Here is an 18974-nt window from a genome sequence, read left to right as displayed (position 1 = left end):
CTAACAAAGATGGGCTACAATGTAGAAAAGCCAGGATGAGGAATACCCACAGGCCCACAGCACAATAGATGTAAGATACGGAAAAACAAAAACCAAACCCTAGACCGTTGAAACAGGGCAAAAAACAGTTCCTTTACGTTATGTTTGGATGTGAAGAAAATAAATTACAATTTTGAATTTGAAGAGACAAATAGACACATAAATCAAGTATTGCATCATAATGATTTTGATCTCATTATGTGTTTTTTTTTTGTTTTTTTTTTCTTTTCTTCTGTTTCTTTTCTTGGCTTCCAAACTCAGCCTTAAGGTTCCTCGGCTTTCATAACTAATTCCATAAACTGAAAAACATTAACAATAGCAGAAGGCCAAGGTAGAAAATACGGTTGACCATTAGAAAAGTCAATACTCCCTAATCCACTTCTATGGATTAAGGTATTGTGATAAAATCGATCTGACTTGACATGGCCGATTTGTATTGGTATTGGTATCTAATAACAGCGGTAACTGATACCGGTCCCTGTGAAATAAAATCAGAATCTGTTGAGATTGATCATGATTCTGAAGATTCCGGCAATACTATTTTGAATCGCTCATGATTCATGTTTGATCTCTATTTTTTTTTAACCATTCTATATTTATTTTTAGTTAATTAAACAATCGGAAATCAATGGATTATATCTCTTATATTCCAACTTCCAGGGTTTAGTTGATTCCATTTTGAACAAAATTAATGGTTCTTGAATTTTATCATGGACCGTGGGTTGATTGCCTCTATTGGCCACTAAACTCATCCAATGTCAATATGCTATGCATCTCCTAAGCTTAAACAGCGATTTAGAATCCAATGGGAGTAGTTTAGTTGGCAAGGATCAACACCATGGTTAAAGGTATCGATATCAATGGTTGTATTAGTCACTGTTGATATGTCAATACATCAGTATCAAATTTGTATAGATATCATATCGACCAATACGTCAATACAATCGATACTTAGAACCATGAGCGACACTTAACATTAAGAGGTCAACCGATACTTAGAACCATGAGCGACACTTAACATCAAGAGGTCATGAGTTCAACTATCTTTTACCCCCCTCAAAAAAATGTTCAACTATATTCGGCCTGCCTATAAAAATGAAAGGAAAAAGACCGGACACATCATTGGTATATCATAAGCCAGCGCCCATTGTGTGGGTGTGTGGTTCTCTCTCTCTTTTACTCTCTTGCCCTTCTTGTATGATACCCCATCTTGCACCCCTATTGGTGCTTCCTGCTACTTTATTGCACATGTGTGGTGTGCTTTATCCCTCTCCCTTAAAAAAACGGAGAAGAGTTCTTTGTTGGGGGAGCTTGGCCTCTGCACACGTGTGGGGTCAATGGGAGAGTGTATGGAAGCATCAATCTGACGGTCATTTCCACCTTTAATTTGGGGTGGGATGGTCATTTCACCCCATTTATGTGTCTGAGCGCAGTGTACACGCTCCCCCGGGCGAGTTCTTTTTCCCCCCAAAAAAGATCTTATCTTTTTTGTTTTTTGTTGGTTGAATAAAAAAAGATCTTATCAGAACTACTCATAAGGGGTAAGCCGGAAAGGTACCAGCCCCGAGGGTATGGTCCCGAGTTCGAAGTTGCACCAGTTCCAGACTTCCGTTCCAATTCCCAAATCTCATATCGTTCCCTTCTCCGCCTTTTTCCAAAGTCACCTCCGTCGCCTCCCTCCACTGTACTATTTCTTCGTTCCCGTGCTCAGCTGAAACAACCTGCATTAGAAACTTCTCTAGTCGTTTGCGAAAGATAAATCTTGAACGTTGTAATTTCCTTCTTCATCTTTCGTTTAATTCGATAATGGCGTCTACTTCTTCTGCTCATGCACCTGGTAAGCCTTCAGTCTCTTTATACTTTTGCCTTTTCGGATCATTTTACTCCAATTTTCCTGTATTGAGTTCAAATGTCATTATATAGTTTCAATATTTTTGAATTTATAGTTTCTTTTATTTCGTCATATGCGTTTCTGGTATTTATGTCTGTGTTTCTTCTAAGCAGCGGTTCGTTGTAAAGTTCTTCTCATCTAGGGTTTATCCATTTTTTTGGTGCTTATTTGTTTGCATCTGCAGATTCTTCGAGGCTTCTATGCTCGTCAGAAGCTCTTAATTTTTTTTTTAAAACTTTGTCTACTGAACTTCTGTAACTATTTGTTGCTCACATTACTTCATTTACCAGTGTATTAAGTACTGTGTAGTTCATAAAAAATAATTGTTGGGTACTGTGGGTTTTATTTGGAATTCCTTGAGGTTAACATTGTCAATCTTGACAGCATATGGTGCTTATTCATTTATTTATTTATAATTTTGATGAATGGGTTTTACTTTTTCTGTGTTTAGGGATTTATGATGAACTTTGTGGTGTTAGAAACAGCGTTTCCTTTGAAACTTACTATTGTAGTAAATTTGATTCTGGAACTTTGAGCTTGTACCTTCCATCTCAATGCAAGAAAGGAAAGATTTCTGTTGACATGTACAATCCTTCATGTTGGGCTCTCAGCGACATCAAAGCTTCCTTTCCTGTTTTGCATTCATCTGATTATTTTATGGAACCTTCCCTATTGGACTTGGATGCTCAAGAACTCAATGATCCTGGCCACTGCTGTCGTGTTCGGAATTTCACGGTTGGAAGGGTTGGATATGGATGGGTTAAGTTTCTTGGTGAAACTGATGTCAGATGGTTGGAATTAGATCAAATTGTCAAGTTTGATAGGCATGAGGTTGTAGTATATGAGGATGAAACTGACAAGCCTGCTATCGGTGAGGGTCTTAATAAAGCTGCTGAAGTAACTTTGGTGCTTCAAATAAAACCATTGTCTGATGAGAGGGTTAAACTGGATAGCATTGCTGAGAAACTTAAGATCATCACAGAAAAGCAGGGAGCATGCTTCATTTCCTTTGACCCATTGAATGGTGAATGGAAATTCTTGGTTCGCCATTTTAGCAGATTTGGATTAAGTGAAGATGATGAAGATGATATCATCATGGATGAAGCTACTGCAGCTCAACATCCAGAGGAGGTGGATGGTGGTGAGCCATGTGAAGTTGATGAAGAACCTCAAATTGGTCCCGATGGAGCTGTTCTATCCCATTCCCTGCCTGCTCATCTTGGGCTTGATCCCATCAAGATGCAAGAAATGAGAATGGTAATGTTTCCTGTTGAGGAGGGGGAAACTGAAGATTTTGATGGACTATTTTCGCGTGAGAAACAGAGTTTTAGTAGAGAGTATGGAAGACCTAGTTTACAGTATTCATCCAGGAAGATGAGCCATAGAGTTAGTCCTCCCATTGTGCGGAAAACCCCACAATCTTTACTTGAGTACAATATAAAAGGTTCAGACCAACCAGGGACCATTCTGATGGCTCGTCAAAATCTGGGCATTGCACCAAGGACAACAAAAGTTAGAGGCTTCCAATTGGATCTTAAACATGAAACTCCAGTAACTGGACACCATTCTAGATATGTAGTTGATGCAGGATTGTTCATGGGAAGGTCATTTCGGGTTGGTTGGGGTCCAAATGGTGTCCTTGTCCACTGTGGCTCACCTGTTGGTAGCACTGGTCCTGGTGTATTATCGTCTATTGTCAATGTAGAAAAGGTTGCAATTAACAAGGTGGTTAGGGATGAAAACAACAAAGTGAAAGAGGAGCTTATTGATTGCTGTTTTGCCTCACCATTGAGTCTCCACAAGTCAATAAGTCATGAAACAATGGAAGTTGAAGTTGGGTCGTTCAGACTAAAGCTTCAAAAGGTTGTATCTAATCGCCTAGTGCTTCCTGAGATCTGCCGGAGTTATATAGATATTATTGAGAAGCAGCTTGATGTTCCTTGCTTATCTGCTTCTGCCCGTGGGGTTCTGATGCACCAAGTTATGGTCTGGGAATTGATAAAGGTTCTCTTTTCTGTCAGGGAGGTCAGTGGACATTCAACACCTGTAGATGTTGATGATGAGGAGGATATGCTGGGTGATAAGAAGGATGGTTCTCCAGACATTGATCCAGAAGCACTCCCTTTTGTTCGCAGAGCACAGTTCAGTTATTGGTTGCAAGAAAGTGTTTGCCACCGAGTACAAGAAGAAATAAGCTGTTTAAATGAGTCCCGTGATTTAGAGCACATCTTCTTACTTCTGACTGGGCGGCAGCTTGATGTCGCAGTTGAATTGTCTGCTTCCAGAGGAGATGTAAGACTAGCTTGTTTGCTGAGTCAGGCTGGTGGGTCAACTGTGAATCGATCTGATATGGCTCGGCAGCTTGACCTTTGGAGAACCAATGGGCTGGACTTCAACTTTATTGAGAAGGACAGGTTGAGGTTGTATGAGTTACTTGCTGGTAATATTCAAGGTGCTTTGCAAGATTCAGTAATTGATTGGAAAAGATATCTAGGGTTGTTGATGTGGTATCAGCTACCTCCTGATACTTCTTTAGCCGGCATCATTCACACATATCAGCAGCTCCTTGATGCTGGAAAGGCTCCATATCCTATTCCAGTTTACATTGATGAGGGACTGGTTGAGGAGGCTGTGAACTGGAGTGTTGGGGACCGCTTTGACTTAGCCTATTATCTTATGCTCCTTCATGCGAGTGAAGAGAGTGAGTTTGGGCTCTTGAAGACTATGTTTAGTGCTTTTTCTTCAACCTGTGATGCACTTGACTACCATATGCTTTGGCATCAACGTAGTGTACTGGAAGCTGTTGGTGCTTTCTGTTCTAATGATCTCCATGTTCTTGACATGAGTTTTGTTTCTCAACTGTTGTGTCTTGGGCAATGTCATTGGGCCATCTATGTTGTCCTCCATATGCCTTACCGTGACGATTTCCCATATCTCCAGGCCACTCTTATTAGGGAAATTTTGTTCCAATATTGCGAATCCTGGAGTTCACAAGAAATACAGCACCGATTCATTAAAGACTTGGGTGTTCCATCAGCATGGCTGCATGAGGCTATGGTATGTCTGTAGCTGTGTGTGGACTTTAATAATTTGAACTTGTTAACACAATACCCTGGACATTTATCTGGATGAATTGGTTGGATTCCATTTGTGAAAAAATCATAGATGCTGAAACTTAGCTCCATCCTTAAATAGACTATAACTACCTTTTTTTCTTTGCTGGTAATGATAATTATTTCCCCCCACTTATACTGATGCAGGCGGTATATTTCCATTACCAAGGTGATCTACTAAAGGCCCTTGAACATTTTCTTGAATGCTCCAATTGGCAAAAAGCTCATTCAATTTTTGTGACTTCCGTTGCTCATTCATTGTTCTTGTCTGGTAAGTATCTGTTCTCCTATGTCTTTAATAGTGTTATTTGCCCTACTTTGCCAGCTAATTATAACCCTTTCATTTCTTGATTATTGCAATGATATTGTTGGTTCACAAAGTGATGGGGGCATATCTGAGAAGTTCAAAAGCAAATCATTCAACTACGAATAAAATCTATTACTTTACTGATGATGCTTCCAAAAGAATTTTCTAATGGTAAATTAAGTTAGACAGTCCCACTACAGTATTGTCTCTATTTTTATTAATAAATGTTTTCACTGTGGATCTTATTATTTATGTATACAGTGAATGACTATTTAATGAAATAAGAAAGACAACTGTAATAATAGAGGATAGGCATAGGCTGATTTGATCCCAGTTGAGCTGCCTCTAGTGACACAAAAGAGAGCCATTCTGGCATTATTCAGAAGATCCAGCTGATGCCTAGGTCCAATAGTCCATTGATGAAGGAATAGGTCACCAAACCCAAACCCTAGTGGGTAATGGGCGTAATATAGCTGCTTGGTGTCATTAAGTAATAACCACAAGCTAAATAGCTTCCAGAATTCAGGGCAATAGAATTCAAGACCTCATAGGATTATTCTCAATGCTTTTGTTAGCTGAGGTTCTCATTAAGCTGGGTATCCCCCCCTCCCTTCTTTAATGTTTTAAATTATTAAAATTTAAGTCTATTGTATACACTTTGTACTTATTTTATTTCTCATATAACAACATTATTGTTGGTTTGGTTGTTTTAAATTGATGCAGCTAAACATTCGGAGATCTGTAGACTTGCAGTTTCCATGGAAGAACACAAATCGGAGATTGCAGATTGGGACTTGGGTGCTGGGATTTATATTTCTTTTTACATTATAAAAAATACTATACGAGATGGTGCCATGTATGACTTGGTAAGAGAATTCATCATGAACACTCAATCTAATGAAGTGTCATTTCAACAATTCAGGTTTGCTACATAAATCATATTCTAATGTTTCACTCTTTCATAAAATCAGAAGCCAATCTATTATTTTCTCACTACTTCAACCATGTCATTTTGGGTTTTCTGTTGTCCTTCTAAAGTCTTCAACTCCATCATCTCTGTTGCACATGGCTAAAACATCTCAGTGACAAATAGTTTATCTTTGATCGGAATTGTAGCGGTAAGAATGTGCCTTATGGGCTATGGAAGAGTTTGGGTATTTTAATGTTCCAAGTTGTCAAGGTTTGAGATAGTTTGGTCATAATTCTTTTGGTTGTCAAAGATTTGGTAGAAAAAGATGGGGAATATACCAAATTCATCTAGGAATGTGCATATAGGTACAGTTAGGGAATTGCTTTACCACTGGTCAAGGAAACTTTCGTTGATGAGAAAACTATATCTTCCGCTTGGAGGGTTGATATTGTCACTTTGGCTGTTTAATAGATAGGATGTTGATGCAAATTTGAAGGTCTATCACAGGAGATCCAAAGAGGCCACCTAGCGTAGTGTGTTTAGACTTTTAATTTCTGTCTTAAGTTAGTTTCTTTAATGTTTTAAGTTAGTTCTCTTTTGCTTAAGTGTTTAAGTTGGCCTAAATGGGCTTATTTAATGGAAATAAGCATCGGGTTGGGTTTTGTATATGTTGGGCCGTTGATCCCATGGGTTTTCATTGTAATGAACCACTTCAATGGGCCTATAACATGGGTAGAGGCTAGGCATTCGGATTACTTAGGTCTGATTTGGTATGATTTCTATTTCAATTTCATTGAGTGATTTTTATTTCGGAAATTGTTTGGTTTGATGTTGCACCTTACTTCAGTGAAGTAGAAATCAAGTGGATCTGAAATAGCTGAGGAGCTGTTTCAGAATTTCTATTTCATTTGATTTCGCTTTTGCTCTTGAATGAGCACATGGTTAATTTGATGGGCAAAGTAGTAATTTCATGTTAAAAATAAAATCCCACCCTTCTCTTAATGTAGTCCTAGACTCCTAGGTTTGAAAATTTTAAACTAGGAGCCAATCAACCAGGATCTGTTATGAACAGGTGAATCGGCTAGGTCAAAAATTGGGTGTTTGGTGAAATTAGGGTTAGGGTTTGATGTAGGGGTTATGTCAAGTTGAGGTAGGGGAGTCTATCAGTGAAGATCCTGGGATGTTTTGATGGATGAAGTGTGTAAACTTGAATTAACAGCAATATAGGTTTAGGGTTTCGGGTTTTGGAAAAGAGGAAAAGAGGGAATCTATGGTTTAGAGTGGGAGGATGGAGCTAGGGTTTGGATCGAGTGCTATAGGGGCAGAGATGGTAATTTGGTTCTGGTTTGGTGAGGTTTTGATGGGTGGATTGGTCTGTGCAGGTTTTTAGGTTATGGAAAAATTAACAAAAAGGGGGAAAGCTAGGGTTGGGGCTGTAGAGGATTAGAAGAAGAATGGAGGGCAGGGGGATCACTTCTAACTTGCTGTTGTTGCAGAAATTCTCTTGCAGCAGCTTGTTACAAAACCATCTCACAACATCATGAGTCACTGAAGCTGGTAGAAAACCTTAAACAATGACAGTTAACGAGTGTCTGAAGGGTGAAAATACCAGTGTTATTAATATGTACATAAGTGAAGGAATAGAGACAGGACTTCTCTGGAATAGTTCAATTTAAAACAGCACATGAGATGAAACATACCAAGTTCAATTTGAAAACTAATATAAAGTTAACAAGCTAAGGGTCGCAAAAGAAAGATTTACCTTTTTGGGGGGGAGGGGCAATCAATGGAATAAATAAAATGTAAAATATAATAAAGAGAGAGATAATGCATACCAGCCATGAAGCTTCATTATGAAGAGCTTCAGGTATATCCAAATGTTCAGGTCTAACAAACTTTTGCAACAAATGTATTTTCTCCGATATGTCTTGATCAACCTTAGCATCCTCTTGAGATGAAGCAAATGTACGGGTGTACAATTTTGTCATGACATACTCCAACCCCTCCAAGACACATGGAAAAACATTAACCAAATGAAAAAATAATACATAAAAAGATCAAGGGGGGGGGGGGGGAGGACATCCATAACTTCAAAACAACTTGAGAAGAATAAGATAAGCCTAGTTCAAAAAGAAAAAATCTGTAGTACCGGGATGAGACGGGGGTGGGGGGGGGGTGGGGAGGGGAATTTTGGCACCTTTTTTCCTTTACAAGTTAGTAAGGTTTATAATTAGGACAGAGGCTAAGGTCCACACGAAGACTGGATACAAGTTTCTTTGAGAAACTACATGATTATATATATTAGAACATGGTGTTGATTGGATCAAACACCAATCCCTCCAGCCTTGATCAAACACAAGACAAAAATCTTCAATGGAGAATAAGAGCAGCAAAAAACTTTTCATTAATATCAAAATTCGTGTTCAATGCTTACCCCCTTTACAACCTTATATAAAAGACTCAAAAATAGATTCCTACACTAAAAAGGAAAGGCCTAACGCAATCCTTAGCCTATTATGTAACCTAAATTGACTAGGAAACTGAAATACTGAAGAAAATAGACTCAAAACATGGCTGGATTTATAGAGTCCTAATCTAGCCCAACTTAAATAGTCATATGACCACTTAAGTTGTCACGACCACTTAACCAAGTCACATGATCACTTAAGTTGTCACGACCACTTAACCAAGTCACATGATCACTTAAGTTATCACATGACCACTAATTACATAAAAATAAAATTAACGAATCCTGTATGCAACCTAATTACCCATAATTTAGGCCCATAAAAGTGGTCTATTACATAAAAAACCCATGGGATCAAAGGCCCAACATGTATAAAACCTAACCCTAGACTTATTCCCATCAAAATAAGCCTCATTTGGTGTTGTATCTGCATCAAGTTTATAATAGTATGGCAGTATCATAATATATAAGAAATTCCAAGGGGTTATTAGGCATGTATAGAAGAAGGGACACAAAGGAGATTACAATTTATTAGCTAGGGACAGAGTTGGAAGTAATTATAAGGGATGTATTGGCTTTGGATAATAGGAAACACAAGGGTAAGAAAAGGGAGAGATATGGTGACACTTAGAAAGTTGTCACTATCTTCTTCAACCTCATGATATGGGAAAGAATCCCATCAGAAGACAAAGATCGCTTGCGATGGCTATGGCACCCCAACCAAGACTACGATTTCCTTGGGAATTTAAGGATAAGCTCCTGGATTCCTGCGCTGTCAACTCCAAACAACAGCAACCCCGAAGGCCAGGTAATATATTCAGATTGATATCCTGAAATCAATCTGAATATATGGTTCTGGTTATGGTTGCAGGTTAGACTCTCACAATAGGGATATTCTTTGAAGATGAAACCCAACGGGTAGGTACGCCTACAGGTGGGGAACTTATACCCAGAATATTAAGCACAATAGTTCAGGGATAAAGGAACCAACAAAACTGGTTTTGCTTCAGTCCGGCAAAAAGGGAAGAGAGAAAAATAATGATGATGATGGAGGAGTAAAAGAGAAAGGTGAGAGAGGTTTAGAGAGAGGATCAGAAACAAGAGAGAGGGATGAGGGAAAGAAGATATCAGAGGAGGGGAGAGAGAATGTCGCACCACCTTTCTAAGCCATTGTACCTCACTGGTAAAAATAAACAAAACTCAAAATCTTAATTCATCCAATCTGAAACTGCAGGTTACGACCTTGTGTTTAAAAAAATAAATACAGACTCCTAACTAAGACTGATAACTGAAATAAAATTCTATCTAAAACTTTATCAATAGCAATAAAAGGAAATTATTAATAACTCAAACTCCTAATCGACCCAGTTTCAGATAAACCCAACTAATAAAACAAAAATATCCTACTAAACCCAAAACTTAATTGGACCCGGTTCATCTTCATATGATCCCCCAACTGTTCTCTAGCGTGATATATGATTAAGGAAACTTTTCTCTTGATCAAGCCTCAACTAATTGGCAGAGTGACCTAGTGGATGTAGATATTATGATTGAAAATCCTTTAAAACAATGTCAAAATGAGAGTTTCAAGAATAGGCTGGGGAACATTGACCTAATAAGGTAAAACCAAAATTCACCCGATGGTTGGTTGCATAGTTCTCAAGGCGGCAAGGTGACCTAAAGCGGTGGAGGGGTGCCTAAGCGCTTAGGCGACAAGGTACCCGCCTAGGCGCCCAAGTGTTATTTATTTATTTTTTAAATTTCTCATCTTTTCTAACATTATTTAGTATACTACAATATGTATCTTATATCATAAAAAATCAACATTAAGCCACATCAAGTCATAAAAAATCAATATTAAACAATATCAAGTCATAAAAAATCAACATTAAGTCTCATTAAGTACTCAAAAATCAATATTAAGCGACATAAAGTCATAAAAAATCAACATAGAACTAGAAGACAACAGAACTGAAGAAGCTAGCTATTGGAAGTTTGAAACAATCAAAACATACATTTGGTTTATACTGTTCTTGATTTATAGAAATATTCTTGTTATCTAAGACGTTTGACTGATCAAATGATTTTATTTTTACATGAGACTTTTTGTGTTAGGTAGAACACAAAACCAGCTTTCCAACAATTCCAAGTTGCTTAAATCTGATTTATATTGAAGAAGTTATGTTCTGGTCAAACCTTATATGATGTGCGTGAATGCTGTCAAAATTGCTCTAAATGAAAATATTTTTTTAAATATCAAAACAAATGAATATTTTACCGCATTTTGGCCTTTTAGCAATGTTTTACCATATTAAGATTTATGGAATTTTTAGATTTGAGAAAAAACTCAGCATTAGAAAGTTGAAAATTTCATCTATCGCCAAAAATCCAGTTTTTGTTCTTGAACCGGGGGGGGGGGGTTGACTTTTTATCCTTGTGGAATTTGATTTTTTAACTATTTTTATTGGATTCAAATAGGAGGTATTTGCTTATTTATGAATACAAATCATTTACTTAAATGATATTTGGCATAAATAAGTGCCAGAACATGGTCCGATACCAATTAAACCAGTGCAAGGTGCCCTACACTATGGTGGCAGTCGCCTAGGCCCCTACAGATTTGCCTGGATGCCTAGGCGACGCCTTGCCAACCATGGTTGGTTGGGTTGTTTTTCGTGAATCCTTTGCACTTTTGGCTTTCCTGTTTGGCAACTACTCTGCATATTTATGGATCTTGCCCCCCCTGCGATTGTCCTCTCTCTCTCTCTATCTATCTCTCTGTGTGTGGCATGCCTCCTATCGATTTAATAAAAGAAAAACCTTGATGTATGCCATGTAAATTCTTCCAAAAGATTAAAAAAAAGGTTGTGGTTTGTAAGACTTTCTTGCACTTATTCTAGTTTTATGCCAACAAATTACTTTCTCTTGAGCCAAGTGATTGTCAACCTGGTATTTACGTGTGCAATACTGAGCTTGATGTAGTTCAGCTGTGACCTCCATTTGGACAATTGGGTTTATTTTGAAATGGGTGGGTTTCTGTATTAGGATTAGCAGAGTTATGCACCTCCAATGGGCTTGGTCTGGGTATGGCTAAGGTATGAAGTAGGGTTAGTCATATGGTTTTTTAATTAGAGTTACGAGCTTCATAAAATATTAAGTTGCTGCTCCTAATTGGTTAGAGGCCAAGTCAAAATAATGTTAAGTTGGTTTTCTTAGATAGTTTCAAAATGTCATGAAAAACCTTCCAAGCCTCTGTGTTATTATTGACTCATTCCAAGTCATTCATGAGTCTCATATTTTCAGACAGTTTCAAGTCTCTTCAACTCACGATTCGGTTATATAAAACTTTAGACCCCACCAGTGCCTTGTCCCAATCAAAACTACTTTCAAACCATGCTTTACCTCTTGCTTTCTCCAGCCAAATGTTGCTCAGCTACCAAAAGTGGCTATTAGGTTTTGAGAGGGAAAAAAGAATCCTTATTATATGTTTACTTGTACAACTTTTTTCTTTCTATTAGTGTGATGTTTCGTTTATGGGAAAAAGAAGGCTGCTTGGTCGGGCCCCCTATGCCCAGACACATGGTTGGCGAAATGACCACCCCACCCCCCATATTGGAGGCTTGGGCATGTACTCCCATTGTTCCCCATGCTGGCGCAGGGGCCACACGATCAAGTAGCGTTCTCTCTCCCTTCTTTTACAATGACTTATCTGTCTATATTTGTTGTGCTAAATACCTCCCTCTCCCACCCTCCCCAGGGAATTTTTCTTTCTGAGAGATTGATGATTTTAACTTAGTAAGGTTTGGGGTTGAACAGCATTCTGATCCATTCAGTAATAGTATGCAATTAGGTAACCCATGAAAAGAATCAATAGACATGACCTTCGGCTGTTAGACATCATCATTGAGGGTTAGTTCAGTCTATTTTCATTTATTTCTCTGTTGCCACCTCCATATTTGTGATGGTTTATGAACCCTAATTTTGCTAAGTTGACATGGCAATTATGTTGATTTTGTGGACTTAAAATTGAAAGCTTCTACAACACTTAGTTCAAACAATATGCCTTACATAAATATCAGAACACTTCCATCCTAGCTCTAGTTTCCAAACAATTTATTGCCTGATGTGTCAATTGTTATGTCTCTTACAGGTATTACTGTTCCTACTCCCAGATTGTGAAAATTAAAATCTGTAATGTAAAACTAAATTATGGTTAATTTAGTCCCAAGTAAAGCCACAATAATTCACAGCAATCAACTAAAATAACCCCAACAGCAGGGTTTAAGCAAGGGCCGAAACTCAGATGTAAGGCCTAGGTTGTAATCCAAAACCCAGCCACTCAACAGGGCTGATAGCAAGGTCAAGTGCAGGTCCTAGGGTATTCAGCAAATCCTCCAAACAGGAACAGAATAGGGTGACCAGATTACAAGTTATCAACAGGTCACAAAATTAGAAAGTAGAAAGTAGAAATCAGTGGATAAAAACCAAACCAGCCAAAGGAATTCTCCCAGCTTTCGATCGAATGATGCTTGTATAGGGTAGAAAGACTGCTGAAAGTTTCAATTGATTCTGATGGTTGAATTGGAAGATATGGCAGCAACATCATAATAGAAGGTTAAGAGTTATCTCACAAACCAGCACTTTGTTTGGGATCCAATGAAGATCGAGTGGAGGCCTTGTGGAGTAGGTGATCTGCAGCAAATTTGGTGAGATTTTGATGGACAGAAGTGAAGTTATGAAGGGGGAGTGAAAATAGAAGGTTTGCGAATATGGATTCTAGCCAATGGAATGGGGTAGAAGTGGGGATCGAATGGAGGAGTTGGTGTGGTTCTATACTCCAAAACCCAGTAGAATCGATGGATGAAGGTGGAGATATGCAGCCTTGAAGTTGCAGCAGGAACTCAAGTCTAGGAGCAGCAGCAGTCTTCACTCGAATGGGGGAGGCACTAGCAGCAACAGCCTTTGATTGAGTCTTCACAGCACTAGTATTGATCACAGGGTAGCAGCAACACAACAGGGAATCGATTGCAATGGAGGAGAAGATAGAAGAGAAAGGGGTAGGGGAATGGCACAGCTATCCCAGCTGTTGAAACATGGAATTTCTCCCATAACCGATGGCAACATGGTCTGAAAATTCTATTCTCAAAAATCTTTCCCTTCCTTACAATAGGGGGCCTATTAATAGCTTAGGCAAGCTTACAATAAAAATAGAAACTAATCTGAAAATAGCAAGTAGAGAAATAGAAACTACTAAAACCTAACTAAAATAGAAGATAACTAAAATTAGAAACTTCTAGGCTTTATAGCTCAGCCTTCTAAAACAAACAAGGACGGACACTAAAATAGAAACTAAATAAATTAGCAACTAGGCCATTGGAGATGATCTCCTGTCAAAATCGTGACCAACAAAGGCCTCTTCTAGAAGGTCAGCTGGCTGGCTCGAGCTGGTCTTCTTGGCTGGTTAGAACGGGTCCAAGCTGGTCCACATGAGGCTGACTCGACCCACCTTGGTTCTACTGTTTCTTCTTCTGGTCAAAATCTACATCAATCTGACTACAGTATTAAGAAACATGGTTTCTGACAACCTAAACGATTATGACCTTTGAGAGGGATATAACCATTTGAATTACAACCTACTGAACATGCCAATTAACGTTTCTTTTTATTGCCTTCGGTAGATATAAAAATTAATATTTGTAAGGGCAGTAATATTGTCGTTTGAGCTTTCTTTGGCTGCTTTGGTTCTCTATTTATTTCTATGATAGTATTTCCTATTCTGATACTTGAACGTGCTTTATCTCCTGCAGGAGTCTCTTGAGAGAAACAAAGCTTCTTGTAGAGAGTTCTTTGGCCGCTTAAATGAGTCGTTGGCAGTATGGGGAAGCAGATTGCCAGCCGATGCGAGGTATTTATTCTTATTTCCTTTGCTCAATTTCTAGCCACATCCCCCCCCCCTCTTTTCTTCTACTCTTGTACATGTGCACTCAGGGATCACCCTTTGGTTCTGCTTTCGTATCCTCTCCCCCCATCATGCTATATGTACCACTAAGCTTCGCTTCTGGAATGATTGATACTCCCTCTAATTTTACCCATTCAGTTTGTAACTTTGTTTCTAGATCCGAGTTTATGCGAAGAGTCACTAAAATTTTTCCTTCATTACATTAGTTAGGCTTTACTGTTCCGTTCAATTTCAAGATTCAAGCCTATGTGAACAATCAGTAACTCCTGCATGCCATAACTTATGCTTTGCTGAATCAGACTTCTCAATCAGTGCCATTGTTGGAACACTACACTTGTTCCTAATCATTAGATATCTAGGTGGCTTAAATACTATACTTGATCCCTAACCATTTGATATAGGTGCCTTTCTTGGGTTGTGATCTTTTTGTTGGGCCCTATATATTTTTAATACAAATTCCAGTGCCAAATTAGAACTAGAAAGAGTCTTGCAGAAACTCAGGATCACCAGAACAGAGAAAATTTATAGAACTAAGGAAAAAATTTATAACTTGAAACAGGATGGTTAGACTGACCTGATATTCAGGTTGACTGGTCCTCTTGGTTACTAGAATCTGCCTGCAAAATATCTAAGCAAATTGAGATCTAAACAGGGATGCACAGAATAATCCTAGTGTAACAAGGAGAATAGAGCAGGTTTGCTGATACTTGAATATTTACGAATAATTCTCGGTACTTTAGATCAGAAACTTGGAGAGCTAATAACTAGAGGCTTGAGTGTCAAATTTGAGATAATTCTATACAGTATTCAGTAAGTTCTTAAACTAGAAAGCAAGCTGAAAATATGGGTGAAATTTGGGGTGCCGCTGGTTTCAGAAAAGGTTAGAAAACTAACCTGAGGATGCTAGAAGAATGGCACAGGAAAACAGGAATCCACTAGTGAAGAAACCCTTGGAGTCCTCCAAGGAGGTTAGGAATCCAACTAAGAGTACTGTTAGCCAAATCTTTGAAGAAAACGTCAATAATATTCTCATGAATTTGTATGCATGAATGACTGGTTGTATAATTATATATAAACCCTCAAAATCTGATTTCTAACATGACTAGAAATAGTCTAAACCAATTACTAATCGAACTGACTACTTAATTGACCAATAGAAGACTTGAACTCCTATTCTAACTAGGACTCCAACTTAAACTATCTATTAAAGTAAATCTCGTATTCCAAACTCCTAGCCATATTATAGGCCCATTAAAGTGGCCAATTACAATAAAAAAAACCCCTTGGATGAAAGGCCCAACACATATATAAACCATTCCAAGGCTTATTTCCACTAAAATAAGCCTATTTATATGAATTTCCTGCATCAATTATGGCTCTTGATTGGATGTATACTATTTTCAGTTTCCAGCTATGCCTTAACATATTTCCTCTCAATTGAAGTCTTCTTTTGGGAGCTTATGTTTGGTAAGATGTAATAAACATAGTTCTGTTTTACTGTCCAAGAGCATCTGTACCTTCACTAGATTAATGTTGCTACTTTACTAAGTGCAAATATGATGTATGTGAAGGGATCGAGTTTGATCATATGGTTTGTTGGTCTACTTCCACTATTTCTAATATGCCTTTAACATTTGACTAAACAGTTTTTTCTTGAACTTCACTTTGTGATTTGCCCCTTGCCATTTGATTATTCCTGACTTACCCTTCTGGGATAAATTTCTAGGTTTTATTTTTTTATTTTCCTTTTGCTATCTCCTTCCCTACCCCCACACCTTTCCCCTAAAAAAAAAAACTAAAAGAAAAACAATGTATGAGGTTTTGTTTTGATGAAAGTTTCTCCCTGTCACAATTTGGGGAGAAAATTGGTGACTAGTTGATGGTAGACTCTCTCTTTCCTGATGCGAGCAATTTCATTAATGTTCTTAACCCTTCACTAGCTGTCACTTCTTTTGTTTTGATCGATTGGTCGATCACGGACAAGCTTGGACTTTGGGTTGAAATGTTTCATAGGTTTTGCTCATTTGAGTGTTTGTGAATAGGAAATGCTCTATATGATTTTCCCTTCCCTCTCCCTCCCCCCCCCCCCCCCCACCCCACAAAAAAAAAAAAAAAAAAAAAAAGAAGTTAGGCAGTTCAGGGGATTGGGCCACCAGAAAGATGTAATGTTAAATGTTTGAATGCTTGGACTTTAGACACATAAACCCAACTTATATGATTTAGAAACATATCTTCTTTCACTGACCAGGCCAGATCTCTTCAACAATTTCGGGTTTGCCATGTTCTTTTAATATTAATTTCTCTGTTTCCAATTAGAAAAGGAATTTCATTTGGCTTGAGTAATCGAAGTTGTGTCTATCTAGTTATGCTCTAAAGTAAATTAATCTTTTTGCTAAGTCGTTTGCTTACCTTTGCATGGTTTGTTGTTTGAATCTGTGTTTCTTAGAGCGACATATTCTGAGATGGCTGAGGAATTATGTGCTATTCTTATATTGGATGGTGGAGAGGCCTCAACCTATGAAGATCAGTTGAGCTGCTTTGAAACCATGTTCAATGCCCCTATCCCAGAAGACCTGCGCGAAGGTCATCTTCAAGATGCAGTATCGGTCTTCACTTGTTATCTTACTGAAATGGCTTCATAGCTCTCTGCTGCCTTTTTGTTTTGGTTCATTCTTTCTCTTATTATTTCCTGTAGATGCATTGGCGGTAAACATTTCAGCCTAAATCAAAATTTTTTTTCTTTTTGGTTGTCCTTGATGATATCTTTGTTCTCCATTACTGTTCTTAGTGTTTTATTTTCTTACCTTGTCTCTCCAGAAAGGTGTAGCCACTTACAGTGCCAAAGGGTCTAACCCTGTTGAACAGTCAGCAAGGTATTCACGGCTTCTATGCTGCCTCTTGGTTCAGATCGCCGGAAAAATGATTCTGTTGCAAGTGCTCCATCTTCATGCATGTCAAAATCTTAGGTCCTGTGTTGCCTATGGCAGTAAAACTATGTCTAGCTACAGGAGAGGCCTAGTGTTGACAGAATATCTTATAATGGAGAAATATAATCTTCAGTCTTTCTGATGGCATTCATTCAACTAGGGTTTCTAGCTTAGTGACCTACTTCTCGAGGCATGATACTTTGGCTACAAATTTATTTATTTGGTTGCTTCCTGTGAAGATTGGGAAGGGAAAAGCCATTCCCAACAATTTAGGAGTGTAGATTTGGTTGTTTGCCTAGGGAGAGCGAAATCTGTCCTCCGGGAAAGTGTCCCCCCTTTCAGTTGCAACCAAAAGACATTGTGAAGGAAACCCAGTCGTTCTCACTTTTGCCTTTCCACGTTTCTTAATGGGAAAGCAACCAGACATTGGAAATTTCTTTGCTTCCAACTGCTTCAAAGTTGAATGATAACTCCAAACTGTCTTCATTTTGACTTCCTGAAGGATATGCGGACTTACCCCTTCACCTCCAGCAGTTCCTGTGACAAACCCCCTTTGCTCCTTCCACGGCAAGGCCAATCTAACATTGGCCACTAATGTCTCTGTTGGATCTGGTCACTGTGGCACTATCTCTGGCCACTGTAATGCCATCCATGACCACCCCCTTACTCTTGGTGGCTCTCCCTCTCCCACGTTCTTCCATCATTTCCAACCACCCCCTTCTTTCCAGTCTCGAGTCTTGACACCCTCTTCCAACCATTTTCTTTCTTCCTTGGGATACACCGCTATGACAAAACCTCAAATGATTGCCATTGTCCTTTTTCAGAGGCTCCTCCTACTGTTTTTCTTTTTACCAGACGCTTGGTTGTAGCAGGGATGATGAAATGCTGGCAAGTCTGTTTTACTCTTAGATAATTCCTCTAGGAGTGGCTTTGCTGGAATAACAATAGTTGTTGGCCTACTACTTTTCTGGAATAACAATAGTTGTTGGACTTTAAGGAGAGAGAGAGAGAGCCTCCAGTAGAAGAGTTTTGTTCAATTGCCAAGAGGCCCAAGACTGTGGGAGTGGATTGAGAATCGGTTGTTCAAGTCAAAATAAATCTTTGAAAATCTAGGGACTACAAAAGGATACATGGGCATACATGGATGGCAGAAAAATGCAACGATGCATGTCAATATATGAGAGGTTATTTGATTGAATTAGGTCTTAGGAATTTGACATGGGGCTTATCCAATTCTAAACCTATGTAATGGTTAGAATTGCCACATTATCCCGCCACGTGGTTATCAATTAGTGAGCCACCCTAATAAGTTTACTGATGAAAATCTTCCCTTAAAATTTCTTTAGGCTCCGTTTGTTTCG

General features: G+C 38.5%; 1 protein-coding gene across 2 annotated transcripts; it reads left to right on the top strand.

Annotated features, from left to right (window-relative positions):
• The first annotated feature begins 1703 nt into the window (after window positions 1-1703).
• Window positions 1704-17498, top strand: LOC122667805 (nuclear pore complex protein NUP96). 2 transcript variants are annotated; one of them, XM_043864250.1, is made up of 7 exons: window positions 1704-1876; window positions 2382-4987; window positions 5191-5314; window positions 6074-6213; window positions 12847-12852; window positions 14538-14632; window positions 17133-17498. In XM_043864250.1, the coding sequence occupies exons 1-7, from the start codon at window positions 1846-1848 to the stop codon at window positions 17326-17328; spliced, it is 3198 nt and encodes a 1065-aa protein (XP_043720185.1). In that variant the 5' UTR covers window positions 1704-1845; the 3' UTR covers window positions 17329-17498. The 2 variants fall into 2 exon arrangements, with proteins under 2 accessions (XP_043720185.1, XP_043720177.1); XM_043864242.1 differs by lacking the exon at window positions 12847-12852 and having other exon boundaries at window positions 6074-6216; window positions 14535-14632.
• The last annotated feature ends 1476 nt before the right edge of the window (window positions 17499-18974 follow it).

Source organism: Telopea speciosissima, chromosome 1 (assembly GCF_018873765.1).
Source record: "Telopea speciosissima isolate NSW1024214 ecotype Mountain lineage chromosome 1, Tspe_v1, whole genome shotgun sequence".
Classification (NCBI taxonomy): domain Eukaryota; kingdom Viridiplantae; phylum Streptophyta; class Magnoliopsida; order Proteales; family Proteaceae; genus Telopea; species Telopea speciosissima.
This window is presented reverse-complemented; position numbering and strand designations above follow the sequence as displayed.

Coding starts and splice junctions, on each gene's coding strand:
- LOC122667805 (XM_043864250.1), top strand. CDS start 1,846: ATGGCGTCTACTTCTTCTGCTCATGCACCTG. Junction 1,877..2,381: donor TTCTTCTGCTCATGCACCTG/GTAAGCCTTCAG, acceptor TTCTGTGTTTAG/GGATTTATGATGAACTTTGT. Junction 4,988..5,190: donor CATGGCTGCATGAGGCTATG/GTATGTCTGTAG, acceptor ATACTGATGCAG/GCGGTATATTTCCATTACCA.